The sequence below is a fragment of the Cupressus sempervirens genome, chromosome 8 (genome assembly GCF_028749045.1).
Source record: "Cupressus sempervirens isolate cs-2001-9-10 chromosome 8, ASM2874904v1, whole genome shotgun sequence".
NCBI classification, from domain to species: Eukaryota; Viridiplantae; Streptophyta; class Pinopsida; order Cupressales; family Cupressaceae; genus Cupressus; species Cupressus sempervirens.
Window position 1 is genome coordinate 111,872,317 of NC_143125.1, and position 20,170 is coordinate 111,892,486.

At 33.9% G+C, this 20,170-nt stretch overlaps 1 protein-coding gene across 6 annotated transcripts in view; it reads right to left on the minus strand.

Annotated features, from left to right (window-relative positions):
- Window positions 1-20,170, minus strand: part of LOC149541831 (BAG-associated GRAM protein 1-like) — a 257,279-nt gene that overhangs the window by 174,495 nt on the left and 62,614 nt on the right. For all 6 annotated transcript variants that reach the window (XM_089796903.1, XM_089796905.1, XM_089796904.1 and 3 more), the window contains 3 exons: window positions 15,414-15,542; window positions 15,232-15,278; window positions 217-340 (listed from right to left, as the gene is read on the minus strand). In XM_089796903.1, the coding sequence (XP_089653029.1) occupies window positions 217-340; window positions 15,232-15,278; window positions 15,414-15,542 (300 nt within the window). The remainder of the gene's footprint in view (window positions 1-216; window positions 341-15,231; window positions 15,279-15,413; window positions 15,543-20,170) is intronic.

Genomic DNA, 20,170 nt, shown 5'->3' on the forward strand with positions numbered 1-20,170 from the left:
GTTGGAGACCATTATTTTCTTATGTAGTCACTAGCCTCAAGGACAATGCAAGTATAATTTTTCCAAACCTGCTCATAAATGTATTACACCACTAGACAAAGGGTTCAAAAATAGAGAGTGGAATGTCATTTTGAGAAATGGTATGACAGCATATGAATAAGGGTAAAGCTATTTTATATTTAGACATCTGTTATCGAGATATGTGAATACACTTGCCTCATCTGGTGGTAAATCGAAAATTGTTTGAAGAGGCCCAGGTTTCTGGTGGACTACTGTAGGCTCTGGTTTATCGTGTGACATTCTTCGCCGTGCAACAGCTCCCACAAACCCATTAAGACTCCTACAGGAAACCTCCACAGACCATTTTGAATCAGATAACACATATAGCAATAATTTGCGGTTACTAGCAATGTTGTAGAAACCTCAGAACAATAGCCGTGATGGTACACATTTCAGTTATTTCTCCAGTTATTAGAGCAGATTTACTAATTTTTTTCTTGAACAATGTTGATTTTTTCAATTTGTCACCTTCCAATCCATTCCCAGTTAATTTTTTTCATTTTTGGGATCCTTGCCTAATAATAGCCAATGATTTTGGGGGCATTCTTTCCTTTCTTATCAGAAACAAAATACAAAAGGTTTTGGAGGATTAAATCAATTTAAATTCCACGATGCATAAATTTAATCTTGGATTATCTAGCATGTAGACATCATACAAAAATAAGTATAGAGTCAAAAAGAAAACAACTGTCTAGAACACTTCTTGTGCTGACAATGAATAAAAGCATCCTGTGAAGTTTAAAATCTTTACTCTATTGAATATTTATTCAACCTGCAACTTGTTAGATTTATGTCACTCAGTGTTGCTGCGAGCAGCGCATAACTTTATTTTATGCCCTTTTTTTCCCTTGATTGGTCATATATGAGTCTAGTTAGATATAGATTTAAAAAGCATATTTATTATTATCTTATTTTGAGCAAAAGGCATTATTTCAAAAGTTTTTTTTTTTTTTTTTTTAAATCAGTAAAAGGCATAATGCCCTATATATTAAATTAAAATTGTTCAAAAAGTTGTGTCACTGTTCAAAGTGCAGGCACTGGACAAAAAAGAACGAGGAAGAGAAACCCCAATGTAGCCCGGGACATTTAATGTCTTGTACATAATTAATTATAATTGCCTTTTGATTTTATCAAAGGGCTTTGAGGGTCATACCTTCCCTTACAACGTTCTTCCCTAATTGTTGGGAAGGTTTTAGAAGGCATACCTTCCTTTGTACAGATAACATGATTTTTTATATCCGGATTATATATTTTGCTTTGATTTCTTGTATTTTCCATTTGAAATTTATTCAATTGATTCCTTGGTTCTGCTTTCCATGCTATAGTAATGATCATACTATATCATATCCATATCCTTTATGAATATTATTATCTCGAACTTCTAATTAACAAAACCTTCCTTTTTCTATATAGGAGTACTTGAGGGGGCATACCTTCCCTTACAACATTCTTCCCTAATTGTTGGGAAGGTTTTAGAAGGCATACCTTCCTTTGTAAACATAACATGACTTTTTATATCAGGATTATATATTTTGCTATGCTTTCTTGTATTTTCCATTTCAAATTTATCCAATTGATTCCTTGGTTCTGCTTTCGATGCTATAGTGATAATTGTACTATATCATATCCATATCCTTTATAAATATTAATATCTTGAGCCTCTGAGTAACAAAACCTTCCTTTTTCTATATAGAAGTACTTGCAAAAGATCAACTCTTCTTGGCAAGATCGTTGTTAGCTGCAAAATTACATAAAAGAAATAACAATACGCTTAAATCGATAAAGTTGGATATGTCAAAAGGTTTCCTCGATTATTGTTAGATGTTTGCAATCTATCTATATATTACTATGCAGATACTTTAACAATCTTTTAAGATTTGGGTTAAGATATCACTGCCTTTTAAAATTGCATGAAAGTACTTCTTCTAATTTTACTTTAGTATTTACTATTGATTCTTCATGAGGTTGCTAAGAAAACTTGTACATTTTTATTCTGTCCATTGTAAGTTAAATGCATTGTTTATAACTAAAACTTAAAATATTTTAAAATTAAGATATGTGTTTCTTATCTTAATATAAATCCATTGTTTTGAATTTGATTAAGGCTGTTATTTTTCATTTATAATGGTATAACAAAATAGTGGCTTATACAAAGATATAAGAATTCTATTCATTCATTTCTTCTAGTTGGAGTAATATCTGAAAATTGAAGATTAAGGAATCCTTTGTTAATACTTACAATGTATTTTCTCTCCTGTATTAAACAATCTTGGATATATAGATAGCATTAGTTAATACCAACCCACCCATATTTATAATTGGATTGTAATCTATAAATTAGCTGTTTTTTTTAATAAGTAGAAAGTCTTATTTATTAATTTTGAACACAGCTTATATATTTTAGATTATTTGCTATCCATTTTTAAGATATATTTAAAGTTCTGTGAAACATGCTTTGACTGGTATGCCCTTTCTCTCTTCATGCGTTGACTATTTCATAGTAAAATGAATCGAGTTATTATTTCTTACAAACTATTGTTTAAATGGCTCAAATTGACACCTACTGAATTTGAATATAAGTTTGAATTTGTTTGTTAGTTGCTTCAGAATTTTAATTCTTCAGCTTAAAGCCCTACTCTTATTAGGTGGTATTGATTAATATTATGTCTTAAACTTAGTGTCTTAATTTGACCTAATTTACTCAAACATATGTTAAGTTTTATAAGATCGTTTTCTGCAAATGTAATTACATTGTCATCGTATTGATGTATTCCAAATGCAGATTTGAATGACTTATATGTCTTTATGGTTAATCATCATTAAATAATATATTAATAATATATAGATATAGTTATATTATATTATATTTAGATATATTATATATAATATTATATTATATATATATATATATATATATATATATATATGAGTAGATATAAAAGTATTTTCTAAATGATGATTTACCAATAACCGCAAAAGATTTATCTCCAGGTCAATTCAATTAGACTGAAGCTACAACCTTAACACTCCCTCTTAGCCAAGAAGGATTGTTATAGAACACATTATCCTCTCATGTGTATGGACTCATGGAGAGATATCATCTCAAACGAAGTATGATTCAACAAGAAATATCAATCATATGATACTCATCAGACTTATATTCTTTTGGTATGTGCACTGGCATCAAATCCTTGGTGCCTATCAAAAAAAAAAAAAATTATATCTTGGAAAGATGTGTTATCTGATCTCCGGCACTCCAAGACAACAACTGAATGTAGTCTATCAGATAACTATCATGATCTAAAGGACAACCACTTAATGCAGTCCATCATGACAAGTATCATGACCTCCGACACACTCTGGGACATCAACTTAAATGTAGTCTGTCATGATATGTTTATTACCATGATCTCCAGCACATTCTGGGACAACAATATAATGTAATCTATCATGATAATATAACAAGAACAATAAATGTAGTAGCATTAATGCCATGAATTGATGAGAGGAACAATCACACCATATATATTAATATATACATCTCAGTCAAGGCATGATCATAAAGTATTGAACAACGTGCAACATTAGTATGTGACGTAAATCAAACATATACATATATGTATGTATGTATATTTACATATGCATGTATATCCATATACATACGTATATGTATATTCCATATATTGATATCAGATCCAACCAAAGCTATTTCTTTAACATTTCGTCTTAGCAAGGGAGGATATGATCAATTTCTTAATCTCGTATTAGATTTTACATCAAAATGCTTATACACAATTATATCCCTTTAAGAATATATACTATCTAATTTCTAGCACATTCCAGAACACAAACATAGTCAATTAAAGAGTCAATCTTGATCTCATGATTTCTGGCTCAATCCAAGACTATCATGATTTACTTATTGTCATGACTTCTAGCAGAGTCTGGGACAACAAGTTAATGTAGTCTATCATGACAATGGATCAAGAATGCAACACAACCACCACAGTATCATGATTTCCGGCTTACTCTGGGACAACAAGTTGATGTAGTTGATCATGATACATTTTGTTAAAATGATTACTAGCACATTCTAGGGCAACAACTTAATAAAGTCTATCATGATAACATGGACAAGCTATTGCTAAGATCGTCAACTTACAATAGCGACCTCACACATATATCAAATAAAAGATCATCACCTTTCATGACATAAATCAAAACATCCTGTAGTAATTCACATGATATCGACCGCGAAACAAGTCAGAGGGTGGACCCACCATAGCTGCTCCTAGAGGGTGGAACAAGGGTTTTCACCTCAAACTTTTCTTTTGTAGAGAACTCATTAACAAGGAATTGCACCTCGTAATTCTCCCTCTAAAAAGAAGGTCCTGGGAAGTTAGGTCCTCTAATTACTCCTTTAGAAGCTCTCTTCACCCAAGGATGCCTATCAGACTCCCTCTAAATCTGATATCAATCTTTTGACTTTCTAGTGATAAATCATTATTTCCTCATGACGTACACAATGGAAGGCCCATCGAAATCACAAACATGTATTCTGAGTATCAATCTTCTGAGCTCCTACGTTGCCTTTGCAAAAATGCCAGATTCCCTCTTAATGGAAGAATACTCATAATCTCAATCATTAAGAATACTCACTTCAAGAGCCTCATTGATCATTAGATGACTAACGAATTCTAGATCACAACTTCTTTGAAGCTACTATCATAAGATTGAGTCTGCACAATATTTGGTAGCATGTATAAGGTACCACCCTTATTTTCCTACAAGGTCATCTTCAAATACAAAGGAAAAGGTCAAGGAAAATAACTCATATAGTACATATAGAAATACAAATAAGAAAGAGACTATAATGAGGAGATAAATGTAATACTTAAGAATAATAAATACTTATATGTACATCAACATCCTTGATATTAATTTCTCCATTGAAGGTCCATTTTATAGAGTTTTCAGTCTTTTAGGGATAGATCATCGGAATAAGTTAATGTTTTCTTCATAAGTCTTTGTCCCTTCTAGTAAAACATGAGACAAAGATTCACAAGTATATGGCTAGGGCTTTCCCTTTACTGGCCCCTCTCTTATGTCCTTTAGATTCTAAGGCTCAGTACGATGATGTCACAACACTGCTAAACATCTCTATTAGCAACACCAATAAGGCTCTCATAATGTTTGTGTCAGGTGTTACATTGCTCCATACTAAGGAATAACAATGTTTTGCATATTGTTTTTCAAAAATCACTTGAATTAGTGCTAAGAATTAGGAATACACAAAATTTGGCAAGAGATAATTTAAACGGACTGAATCCGTCTAATGCTTCGTCCTCCAATTTCCATTATATTATTGTACTAAGACAAAGCATTTCATGGCATTGGTTGATCACCTTCTTTAGTAATTCCAACATATCTATATTGGAAGCTCTTGCATAGTGTTGAAAACAGAACACCTATGCGTAATCGAGAAGCTACCTTGTGCCATGAACGGTTGAAATTCCTTCTAAATTTATTTCCTTCCTCGACAATTGTGAAACTGTATTGAATCATCTCCATGAGTGTTGTCATCCTCCATTCTTTAGGTGGCCATATTTATTTATTTTTGTACTTTCTAACAATTTTTGGTATCATTTATATTTGATTGAAGAGTCATCGATAAGGCTTGACTGATAATATCCTTAGTGAATCACTAGTTTCATTTTTACCAAGAGACTTCTAGATTCTCCTCTACAATAATATGGATAATCATAGAGCACCAAAATTATGTGACACCCGAACAGTCCCGTCGCATATATCACTCAAAAATGGCACCAACGAATAAGGGAAAGAGCACACGTGTCAATTAGTATTGGTTTCTTTCAATTTATGAGAAGTCCAATACAAAATTCTTGCATCACAATCTTCAAACCCGAACAGTCTTGTTGCATATATCACTCAAAAATGGAACCAACGAATAAGGAAAAGTCCAGTGAGAGCAACCAATGAGTTTGATCACTATGTATTTCCCAACTGCCCTTCCAAGATTCTGGCTTGCCTTTGAACCTGAATGAATTTCCAGAGACGGACAACTTTTAAGTCATTTTTTATAACATATTTGATATTGTTTTGAGTTCTGCAGCCCAAAAAAGTAAAAGTAAATAGGTTATTTCAGCTTCTAACATCATTTGTATTGTGCACATAGGTGCTTTTGTGAGCAAAAAGATGATTGAATGAACAATGATACTTGAACTTGCTATTATGATTCATGGATCATGATTTAATTTTAATGTTTTGAATCTTTGATGTTGAACTTGAAAATTGAAATATATGATGGTATGATCTCGATTCATGATACTATGATTATAACTTACATGTTTAAAGTTTATGCCTATGGTGTTTTTGTTGTTTAAACGATTAAATAATATGATTGTATGATACTCTATGCTTCTAGGCTTCATATATATATATATATATATATATATATATATATATATATATATATATATATATATATATATATATATATATATATAATTTTTTATAATTTTTACACGTTTTTGTGCAAACAAACCCAAAACCCTTTCCAAAATTTTGTCGTACTAGCCAACCGGTTCTTCAAACCCGTATTTCGAATCGAACTCAAACTAGTAACTAAGTAAATAATATATCATGTTTAGTTATTACTTATTTATATTAATCTTTACATCATGTTATCATATTAATAATACTAATAATAGATGATTATATAATATTAACTTGTGAATATTGTATTGTCTATTATTATTTATATTATAATTTGTTGTTATTTATTTAATTAAATAAATATGATTATTATTGTAATTATATTTTATTATCTTATTAGTGTTAATTACTACATAAACTTATATAATTGTTGATATCATTTAATTGTTATTTTTATTAATCATTTATATAATTATTATTATTATTCTAATTATATTTTATTTGTTTGTTTGTTTAATCTTATATTAACTCTATTATTATTAAAATTGCTCTCAAAAACGGAGTCATTACAGCAGCAAAACCACAAAACATATGCATGTTCAGAAATTAAGTACCACTAAAAGCTTGCTTCATATGCTGTGATTTCCAGAATATAAAGAGTCAATGGGAAGGGTTAGCCATTTTACACACGTTAATGACAGTAATCATAGTACTTTCTAAATCTGATAATTTTGGTTTCAAAACTACTTTTAAATAACCCCATCCCAAATTTGTGTTCCTTTTTTTATAAATATTGAAAAGAATTATAAGTAAAAAGTTGGTAATTCTACCAGGGCATCCAATCATCCCTGGACCGGTTGGGGGATATCCCAGGAGTCCCCTATAGTTACCAGGGCAGTCAAACATCCCTGGTGATAGTCCTCAACATCTCCTGGATCAGGGGAAATTTGCTTTGATTTTTTGCAAATCAGAGACAACTCAGGGAGGCCCCCAGGGCAGGAACAGGGGTTTTGAGCCCAGGGATGCCTCCCCAAGTAACCTTGGATATGATAGGTTGGCAGCCACCTTTTGGCTCAATATTTTAGTATTATATCTGATTTATAAAGCTGTGACAGGTATATTTAGAATTTAATCAGATATGACATGGCGTTATCTTCTTTTTGTTTTTTTATTAATTTATTATTTTTTCCCTTTGGTTACCGATAAAAATTACAATATTTTATTATTTCTTTTTCTACCTCATCAAGAAGAGGAACATGACAAAACCCTCTTCCAAAAATGTTTGCCCTCAAGAAATACAGATTTGAATGCTCAGATTTCGGCACCCTCCCAAGTACCATCTTCTTTGAGAAAATTATTCCCTGTCACTAAACATTTGGTAACGCTTTCTTTCTTAACTACCTTTCCTTGATGTCCAAAGCTTTAAATGACACAAGGTGCTGTCCAATCATCTGCTTGAGGCCTGACACATCGAAGATGTTAATTATTTTACACCACTCTAGTAAATCGAGTTCATTAACCAGAGCTCCAACTCTTTGTATATGAGTTTGAATTTTTCAAATCCAGTTGCTCAAAAGGATGATTACTTCTACGACTTCAATCTTGAGAAACCATGTCCCCGAACTCAAAATTGTTCTTAGTTCTTGAAAAGAGGCATACCAATAGACGTGATGCGTTGTATCACAGAAATACTCCCACAAGTAGACAAATTTACCCTGTGCCTTTCACTACACTAAGACATAATTTCTTAAATATCCTTCCACCCATTTGTTCATTATGTTCATTTGGTCATATGTCTATGGGTGGTAGCTCATGCTTGGTGTGAGTGCAGTGCCCACTAACTCAAACAATTCGGACAAAAATATACTATCATAATTACCTACAATTGACTTTTGGCAGCTAATCAAGTCAAAAAAAATTGTCTGAAGCACAAATCTGCAACTCGTGGTGCCTTCTAACCTGCTGAAATGACCACCAAATAATGTTTTGCATTAATATCATAAGTGAATACTAGAAGGTTTACTACCAGATCCCTCATTAATGTTCTGCATTGACATTGTAATGGAGATTCCATATCAAAGCCTACAAGATTTGCAATTTCTTCTTCTGATTTGATAGTTGCATGTTTGCACCAGAAAGGTTGCCACCAAAGTCAACATTTTGCATGAATTGTGAACTGCATAGCTTCCCACCAATAAATGAAATATATACTGGTTATTGTCCACATCCTAGATATACGCTCACCCCACCCATTCTAGGATCGTACCAATGTTACCCAAGGACATATCCTTGGCATAATATCACCCATCTCGAAAAGGGGGACATCCCAGAAACTCCTGTTAAGGTTGTAGCTTCTGTCAAATTAAATTGACCTAGAGATAATTCCTCTATGCTCATTGGTTAATCATAAATTAGACAAGCACTAATATATATCTACTTATATATTATTATATTATATATATAGATATGTTATATTAATATTGTTTAATTATAGATTAATTTATAAATTATAGAAGGGACACACCAATAAAATATTTATATATCATTCAAATCTGCAATTGGAACACACCGATAAAAATGGCAGCGTTATTACATTTGCAGAAAACAATTTATAAACCTCAACATAGTATCAGAGCAGGGCTGCATATGTAATAAAAGATTGTTTAATGAAAGAAATACTATCAGAGAAAAAGAAAAATACATGGCCGGCATAAACCATCGACAAACAGGCTTGTAAGGCACGAATAGTGAAGAAAGAGTGTAAAACATTGAGATGGACAACAAAGTCCAAATCTATTCATTTCATCGAACGAGAATAAGTTTCAAAAGGGACTATTTGCGACATTTTCTCTTCCTCCTAAATTTTGCAATCGAATGGTGGATTGAGTGGTAATATATCTGGTTTTTTAAAGTTGGATATCAACAACACCTTGCTATAGCTGGAACTAGCGCAGATCTACATATTTTTGCAGAATCTCCTTGGAAGTCCAGACTTCATGCATGTGAGGTTACATACATGCCATAAATATATCCGCAGGCTAACAAATTAATCGAAGCGGGATTTTTTATTAAAACCAGCCCTCAACATATATATGAACATGTCCACACAAAATCAATGAATCAATATTTTTTAAGGGCAACCAGTAATTGCTATTCATACAGACAAAGCCACATTCAGACAAAGGAGGTCACCTGCAAACCATAGCTACTCATAGCTACTAACAAAAACAAGCACAGAATGTTGAATCCCAGGTACACATAATAGGAGACTACAAGAATGGGCATCATTGACGAAAGTCATCTAGCTGATGAAAATGAGAATTAAGAAATATAAAACGAAGTAAACCTTGTCAGATAAATTTAAAATGGAATACACAGGATCATCAGCAGAAACACCAGTAATTTAAAAAATACAGTCAGTAATATTCCTCTATTGGCCCACAGAGATGAGTTGAAGATTAAGGGATAGACGGCACACATGAGTAGAAGTATAAAAGAATAGAAACATGGATGATGGTAATTCAAGTCACTTACCGTGTCTAGATATAGACAACACATGATGGAGTTACGCTCAAAGTCTGTATGAGAGTTTCTGTAACACATGCAGCGTTAAAGTGTGTGTAAAGGGTGGAAGAGCGTTCAAGCATGATGTCAAGTTGATTTTGAAGAAAATATTAAAATGATTAAAGTCATTCACTATTTATAATAGAACATATCGAGCCATTGGGGCCTCTCATATAAAGAACAACACCTCTATGAAGACATCACTCGAAGCCTAAAGATGCATCTGATAACCTAGTCAAGAATGAAGGATTATACTCTTCATTTCAGTCGAATTTGTAATTGTCAGCCAAATGTATGATGAACCCAGCAGCTGTATTAATAGACGGCGGCAATAACTAAGAGGAGTACTAGTCCAAATCAAGAAGTTATACCAAGGCGATTTGATTGCAAGAAATAACTAAAACAAACATAATAAAAGGACAAAAATTCTGTGTAAAAAAGTTCTAGACTAATGTGATCTCATATTTACAAAACTGATCAACGGCACCATCGCCCAATCACTAAGACATAAGCGATTGAAAGGTAGAGAGGGGCATTACAAACCCAGAAAAGTAAGGAGTCATCAAATGTATTAATTACCACAGATTATTATTTCACTAGTATGACTATGACCATTAACATCTATTCGGATGGCGGTGCGCGTATTGAGTAATAAAAGAAAAGACTTGTCAGATTGATGATCATGCTTATACCAGGCTTGTATAAGAATCCTGTCAAATTGACAAGGGTATTGTAACTCTTGTGATTATTTAAGTAACAGGTTGGAGAAAAGACTTTCAAGTGGCAAGAAGGAGAATTAAGAAAGATGGCAAGTACAAAGCAAACATCGAACAAGGAAATCCACACATACTGATATCCACCACCTTTTACCACTGAACCAAAGTCTAAGGGAGAAGAATAAGAGTTCATTAACCATCAAATTGGGAAAACTGTATAGCCTCAGGTCCTTAATTGCATGTGCCATATTGGCGCAAGTACCTAAATGAAATAAATCAGTTGCAAGCACATAAGTACAAATCAGAGGTGGTGCCAGTGATTCTAGTGTAAATCAGAAACAGAAAACTCCAATATTTCTTAGCAATCATCAGTCTAAGAAAATTTAGTCAGTGGGAGTATTTCATGCTCGGCAAACACTCAGCATCCTATGTCATTCAAGAGTGAATGAATCAAACATCTGGGCAAATATGATACACTATCAGATCTACGGGTCTGCTATTCTCCAAGCTAAGCAGTCTACATATTCTCTGTGATACAATCACAGTCCTGCAATCTGTCTAAACTAAATGACACCATGGACTGGTTCTTGCGATCTATAACATACATTCAGTGATCCACATAAGAGCGGATCTTCCAGTGAAGCGAGTGTGATCTATACATCAGCAATCTTGATCAGTAATTGAACTTCTCCTCGATCTGATTACCACCTTTGATTCAAATGCAATCTGGTCCGTGATCTACTTCTTATACATTTTTTCATCTGAGATATGATTTGAGTGTTGGAAGTCAGATTCGACAAGCTTTGTGCATCGGTGATCTTCAACAAATCACAATCTCCGAGTTAAAGAGAAAACCAAATGTGCCATTCTGGTGCAAACTAATTGTGCCATCCTGAGATACACAATGGACATATTTATGAGTTGCATTAGAACTGGTGTATGGAATACGCATCTAGTCACAAAAGTGATGAATCAAGATGGAGTATGGTCGGGTGGTTGAATATATACCCAAAGACTCGATGTTAAGTATGTGACACAATATAGCATGTTATGTAATCTGACAAGTATAGTTCAAACCCCCGAAATAAGTGGGAATTTACATTGTTGGGGGGAATAATAACAAATGTTTCATTCCTACTTGAACCATCTTTAGAAAGGAGATGTTCCATTCTATGGACCCTCTTGTGCAGATTAGTATTCTTATCTTTTACATTTTTCTATTCATTGTAGTCTCTCTCCTATTTGTAATCCTGTACATACTATAAGAGTTATTTGCCTTGATCTTTTCTTTTATGTTTGAGAAAGTTCTTGTAGCGAAAGAAGGTTGGTACTTTACACATGCTACCAAATATTGAGCAAACTCAATCTTGCGACGGTAACTTCAAAGAGACTATGATCTAGAATTCATTAGTCATCTAATGATCAAGCTGGATAAAGTAAGGCTCTTGAAGCAAATATCCTTGATAATTGAGATTATGAATATCCTTCTATATTAAGAGGGACTCTAACACTTCTTCAAAGGCAACGTAGCAGCTCAGAAGATTGATATTCAGAGTGAGTCTAAAAATACATGTGTGTGACTAAGTAATGACTTGTCATCAGAAAGTCAGAATATTAATATTAGATTCAGAGAGAGTCCGATAAAATTATATGACTTCCCAGGATCTTTGTTCAGAGAGAGAATTTCGAGGTGCAATTCCCTATTAATGAGTTCTTATCTACAAAATAAAAGCTTGAGGTGAAATTCTTTGTAATACATTCTTCATTAGAGAGAAGCTTGAGGTGAAAGCCCTTGTTCCACCCACTGACTTAGTTTATGGTGGATATCATGAGAATTACTATTTTGCATACATGGATTATGTCATGACAGGTGACGATCTTTCATTGATGTATTTGTGAGGTCACGATTGTAAGGCGACAATCTTATCAATGGCTTCACCGTTATGATGATTGACTACATTAAGAAGTTGTCCTCGAGTGTCATATATCATGATAATGAATGTATCATGATAGACTACATTAAGTTGTTGTCCCGGAGTGCTGAAGATCATGATACTTGTCATGATGGAGATCATGATACTTGTCATGGTGGAGATCATAACATTTTTTTGATTACTTGTTATCATGATAGACTACATTAAGTTGATGTCCCGAAGTGATGGAGATCATGATAAAGAACGTATCATGATAGACTACATTAATTTGTTATCCCGAAATGTGTCGGAGATCATCATACTATATTTTTTGTTCTTGTGTTCTTGCTCTGTTATTTGATAGACAACATTCAGTTGTTGTCTCGGAGTGTTGGAGATCAAATAAATTATATCTTTCTAAGATGTAACATATTCTTTTGGTAGGCACCATGGATTTGATGCCAGTGCACATACCAAAAGAATATAAGTATGATGGTTATCATAAATATCATATTTCTTGTTGAATCATAATTCGGAATATATTGAAAGATAACATCTAAGTTGATGGATATATGTTAATATCCTTCAATATGCCATTCCAGGAATATCATATTGAGATGATATCTCTCCATATGCTTGAGAGCATAATGTGTTCTGTAACAATCCTCCCTAGCTAAGAGGGAGTGTTAAGGTTGTAGCTTCTGTCGAATTGAATTGACCTAGAGATAATTCCTCTATGGTCATTGATTAATCATAAATTAGACAAGCACATATGTATGTATGTATGTATATGTATATATATATACATGTTATATTAATATTGTTTAATTATATATTAATTTATAAATTATCAAAGAAACACACTGATAAAATATTTATATATCATTCAAATCTGCAATTGGGACACACCGATAAAAATGGCAATGTTATTACATTTGTAGAAAACAATCCTTAAACCTCAACAACTTGCCTCCTGACTGTCCCATACTATTAATGTTTGAGAATTGATAATTTGTTTGACTTTGACTCTCATGTGAACTCTCAATTTAAACTATTTAACACAAACATTATGTTTATGTTCTAAATACATGTATGCATGCTTTATCCATGTTTTCATATGAATATTTTTTATGAATAAAATTTCATATATATTTAAAGTTGTTCCTATTACAATAATAGATAAGACGTCTATTATTAGTTAATGGTTATCTTGTAAATATCTTTAGCTTTAGTTTGCTTTCGTTTTTTGCTTTCTCTGGAATAAAATGTTTCTATTCTTTACGATCGTTTCCTAAGGAAACATCGTCTCTTCCTTTTGTATAAATTGACCTTTCGGTCTCTGTTATTAATAAGCAAGTATTTACCAATTACCTTGTAATAGTTCCTATTTTGTACATAGTTCCCCCCTAAGTCATCCCCTTCATCCCCTATAAAGGCAAAAAATAAAATTTCTCCCGAAACCCAATCACCCATCCTAGAATCTTGAGGTAACCTAGGTTTTATCTGGTATAATGGTCATGTAAATAACTTTCTTTCAAGTCAATCAGTTAGGACTTTCTATTCATAAGTTAGTTTTAGTAACTTTCTCTTATGTCTTTAGTGCTCAATCATTTCTGTTATGGAAAGATCTTTTGTGATCTCCTATATAAAGTGTGTTCCTCTCCTTTGTTTGATATCGAATATTCCTATTTTGTAAGCTAGTTTTGGTAACTTTCTCTTGTCTTTTGTTTACAATCATTTCTATTATGGAAAGATCTTTTGTGAAAGGATATTTAGTCCTCTCATTTGTTGGTTGTTTCCTTTCTTTGCTTTCTAGTTCGTTCTTTCTCAGACATTGTATGGTGCTCCCGCGGGGTCGCTCTTCATCCCTGTTATATGTTCCAATCCCTTAGACACTTTAGTTGGTCTCTTGTTTGACAATAATAACATTATCTTATCTTCTCTTATCTCCTTTGTTTAATATTAAATATCACAATTAATTATCATTTCATAGTTAGTATAATGGTCATGTGAGTAACTTTCTTTTAAGTCAGTCAAGCAGTTATTAGTAACTATCTATTATGTAAGTCTTTAGTTAGTTTTAGTAACTTTCTCTTCTATCTTTAGTTCGCAATCATTTCCATTATGGAAAGATTTTCCGTAATCTATTATCTAAGCACTATTCATCTTCTTTGTTCAATATTGAATATCACAATCGATTATCATCTCAGGCCAGTGCACTCTGAACAACAGGTATGATCAAACTTTAAGTTAGACAGTTTGTTTTAAACCCTATAGTGCAGAATCCACATACCATCTGATGCAATCTAACAAAATCCATGACGAGATTTAAATCTTAAAATTTACATATTTCAAAGGATAATACAAATTAAACAAAGACAATTCATTAAGAATGAACAAAGATAGCTGAAGTCATAGTTTCAGATAAACGCATACAGTAGGGGGGTAAACTACCAAGAGCTTTTATAATTCAAAAATAACAAAAATACACAAAACTTTCAATGATAGTAGTGAGTTATTACCCAGAGGAACTAACTCCAAAACGCTTGGTATTTGTTCCCAAGCAAACCTGATAAATAAACGTTATGAAAACTTCATCAACACAAAGAAGAGATATCAAATCTAAAGACATGCAAAAAAAATCCAAAACACAGAATTAAAATAACTGTATCTAGAGTACATGAGAGGCATTTCGAACAGTTACCTGTCCAGAAGAACTGTCTAATGTGTGCCAAATTGGTTCTGTATGACCTTCCTCTTTAATTGTAAGTGCTACTGATCCAAGCACTGTACTTTTCCCAACTATATCCCAATCATAAATTGTTACATTGACCTAAAGAAACAGGCAAAAAGGTTATATCAAACTGAATTGTATTTAGCGCCCAAGAAAGGTAATAATTATAACTCCACTTTCATTGGTGATACCAGTCATTCATTAAAAGTTTACAATAAAAAATTTCAAAAATTGAAATGTTACCATGAAATACTAAAACAGAATATAACATGCTCTGTTAATTCCCAGTCTCAAATTAAATTCATAATCAAAATCTAAAAGAAACAAAATGAATAAGGTGTAGCTCCTAAAGAGGATAGGACCAGTTTTATATTTCAATGTTCTTGGTCTCCAATTAAAATCATTATTAAAATCTTAAAAAGGAATAAAAATGGAAAAGTAAAACCTAAGATGTTGCTCTTAAAGAGGATAGAACCAATTTTATAGTTACATATAAAACACCGAACTAGAATTTTCAGTTAAAAAAGGAATGTCTTGTGGACATAAAATTGCCTTGTGTGAAAAGTTTCTTGTAGAACCCATAGTTTCTTATGAGCATCTAGAGACTATGAATATTGAGAAGATAACTAACAAATGACAAGCTGCAAAGTCTTGGATGGAAGAAGTCATTTCTTAAGGAGTACAGGCAATTGCAGATGCGGCCAAAGTCCGTGGACAAATCAAAAGTGTGGAAGAAATGGTGCACGATTTGGTTGCATCTTTGACTCAAGAGGCTAACATTTTGAAAGAAATTATTAACAATTGGGATGCGATTGCCAAATTTGATCTAGATGCCATGGTCACATGTGATGTTCTTCCATCTTGTGAAATGTTCTATAGATGTCGTGAACTCATGGGTTATAAAAAAGAGACACTAAGAAAGCTTGTAACAAAGTTGCAAGCAAACTTAGAAGATGTCAGGCAATAGAAACTAGAATCAGAAGCGACTTGGAACAAATGGTACGTCAAATTCTTGATGAACATGGTAACAATGATAAGAAAGAATAAGTGGATTCTTTCCTGAAAGCTAAGAGGAAAATACCCTTTCAAATCTCTCAACTTCTTGCTTACCTTGAGTTGATGCAAGGAACGGTGAGAAGGAAGAGCCTTCCCTTTAAGGTAGGAGAGACTTTGTAACACACGTTGTGGCTGGTCATCCTATTTTGTGACAGGATTTTACCCAAAACTGTCAGTTGCAAAATATCCACCCAACATATTCCAAGTTCATCTTTTCTATTATCCAATCTTGTTGTAGTCATTGTATCTATGATTGGATTTGATTATGATTTTGCTGAAGATTGTAGTGTAATATTCACCGTGGAACACTATGTTTTCTGTTGTCAATTTGAATTACTATTGATTAATTGAAAGAGAATTGCATGCAAATCTGTTGTTTCAATTTTGGTGTTCCATTTTAAGAAAAATTAGGAAAAATATCCGGTTAGGGATATTACAATGTTGTTTGGTGATGACTTGTTTGACAATATGCCACAAAAGATGTTTGAGGATACATTGGTTGTACTTTTTGGAGAGTCGATGTTGCTTTCTATTTATTCTATTTCACCTGTATGAATGTGTCATAAGAATTGAAGGAGAAGATTTGATCATTATTGGGATGAGTTTAATTCCAAGAAGATCTGAAGATTCCAAGGCCATCATGTTCTAGAATATCACTTTCAAAATGCAAGTTTGAATGTGATAAGATGATTTTTTAATTCTTTTTTGCCATTAGTCTTTGTTCCAATGTACATTCAGCAGAATTCCAATAGCAAGAAGAATCGTCCCGCTCTCTCTCACAAGGTAGGAATGCATGTAATATGTGGTATTGTAGGCACATGAAATGTTTGATACAATGCCTTACAAGAAGGTCATTTCAATGAAAGATTGCAAAACATGCACAAATAGATTCAGCAAGAAAGATCCAAAAGTTTTGAATTCATAAAGCATTCTTTGTACATGCCTACAGTAGCTATCTTGAGGACATTCCAAATCAATGTATATATCTATTGTTCTATCTATAGTCTTGTGATAATGTTTATGTGGTTTTGCATCCAACTTGTTAATTGATCTCTTGCTGTCTAACAACATTTTAAGCATTTATTAATCTCTACCACCGTTTGGAAAAGCTTGTTTATTGATCTCTTGCTTACGGTTTAACTAGTGAAATAATTTTCCAAGGAAAATGCCTGTTCTCTCTCTTCTCTATACCCTATTTACAGTTAAGATTCTTTTAACTTAGACATGTGTACTTTCATCTATCAATGAAGGTGATGATCTAGAGGAAGACATTGATAGACCATAGAAAGATAGCCTAGTTGTTGAAGGCATCTGTTGGAGCAATAACAGCTTATGTTGGATGCCAGTTTTGCCCACTAATGGGGTAGAGCAAAATTCCACAATATGATTTATGGGTCAGTTGCAAAATATCCACCCAAAATATTCCAAGTTCATCTTCTCTATTATCCAATCTTGTTGTAGTCATTGTATCTATGATTGGATTTGATTATGATTTTGTTGAAGATTGTAGTGTAATATTCACTGTGGAACACTATATTTTCTGTTGTCAATTTGTATTACTGTCGATTAATTGAAAGAGAATTGCATGCAAATCTGTTGTTTCAATTTTGGTGTTCCATTTTAAGAAAAATTAGGGAAAATATCCGGTTAGGGATATTACAATGTTGTTTAGCGATGAATTGTTTGACAATATGCCACAAAAGATGTTTGAGGATACATTGGTTGTACTTTCTAGAGAGTCGGTGTTGCTTTTTATTTATTCCATTTCACCTGTATGAATGTGTCGTAAGCATTGAAGGAGAAGATTTGATCATTATTGGGATGAGTTTAATTCCAAGAAGATCTGAAGATTCCAAGGCCATCATGTTCTAGAATATCGCTTTCAAAATGCAAGTTTGAATCTGATCACTGTCGGGACAGACGAAGAGGAGGTACTGGCAATCACACGGAAAGAAGCAAAACTATACCCCAACCCTGCAAAAGAAAAGAAGAGGTTGGAGGAAGTACGGAACGAAATTGAGAAGGCAACACAGGTTGAGACATCTCAGTTGAAGGATACCACTGGCACCTCAGCAAGGAATGGAGCAGACCAGAACATCATACAACAAATACTGCAAACTGAGGTACTCGTCAAAATAAGCGATCTGTTGCTCACAATGCCTCAGCTCCGATCGGCACTCACAAATATCGGGCCAACTACCAAGTTACTAGGAGAACCAGGAAGAGGGAAAGAAATTGCCGCCGGTGGAGAAGACCTAATGTTGTTAGCCCTCACATCCGGATGGCATCTGGCAGTCGCCAAGATGGGGATTCTCGGAAGTGTGTTGACGGACACAATTGTTGACGGAGGGTCTAGCGTGAATGTCTTACCCGTGGATACCTAGAAGAGGTTAGGACAACCGACGTTGTGGCCACCTACATTCCAGTTGTTGACAGCGGACCAACATGGCGTTAAACCTCTCGGCGTCCTGATGGCACAACCGATGACAATTGGCATACAATCGTTTCTGCATGACTTTGTCGTGATCCCACTAAAGAGAAAAGGATACGATGCCATTCTGGGCCGTGGATGGCTAATTCAAGCCAAAGTTAAACATTATTGGAAGAAAAACACTCTGTCACTTGAAAGCAAAGGGTGGAAATTCGTGATTGATCTACACACCCAAATGGTGGGGGAAGAAGCTCTGTCATCAAATTCTGAAGAAGAAGATGAAGGGAGGCAACATATGGAACCAGATCAGAAGGGAGTCCTGCGGTTGGAAGGAGGATCAACAGACGACGATTTGGATTCTGTCAACGATCTTTACAACTGGTAGATAGAGGACTACGAACTCTTTCCGAGCTGTAATATGTTAAGGGTGGACGAAGGTGAGAAAGAAGAGGAAAATGAATGTCTGAAGGAATACAGAGAAGTGGAAGAATTAAAGGCAGTTACTGAGGAGAAGAACATACAGTACAAACCCAAAAAAAGGAAAGATCCCACCATATGACTACGCAAAAAGAAAATGTAACAACGAACCACTGCTATATTAGAAGGGTGCCGGCAGCAAGGAAAACACATTGTACAGTCTACACAGGAAACAAAGAGAACAAGCTTAATAAAAACTTCATCAATACAGTGTGAAGGTTCTAAAATCAAGAATACAGTTATTGATGGCAACGGATGGCAGCCGATGAAATTGCAGGCACAATGGGCTATGGAGGTGACACAGAATAGACACAAAGCGCGGCGTGATAAGCACCTAGAACTGAACAGGTTTCAACTGGGGCAGTTGGCGTTGAAGTATGACGGATGAAATAAACTAGGAAAGTTTATGGTCAGGTGGGTCGGGCCATACCAGATCCGCGAGGTAGGCGACAATAGAGCAATAAAATTGTGGACTTTAGACAGACAAGAAGTGTCGCAGGCAGTGAATGGGTTGAAGCTGAAGATGGGCTATGCCAGGAAGATTTCATCGTCGTCGCAAAATGGCCAAGTCCGAATGACTCCCTCATCGTCACAGGATGGCAAAGTCTAGAGGAAAAGTTGAGTTGTACTTTATTTTTCAAAAAAAAAAAAAAGAGAAAAAAGTGGAAAAAAGAAAAAAAAAAGTTAAGTGCCTGTTCCCGCGGATATTTCTTGTTTCCCGCGGTTGCCTTATTTTTGTTCAGCGGATGTCTTTAGTTCCCCC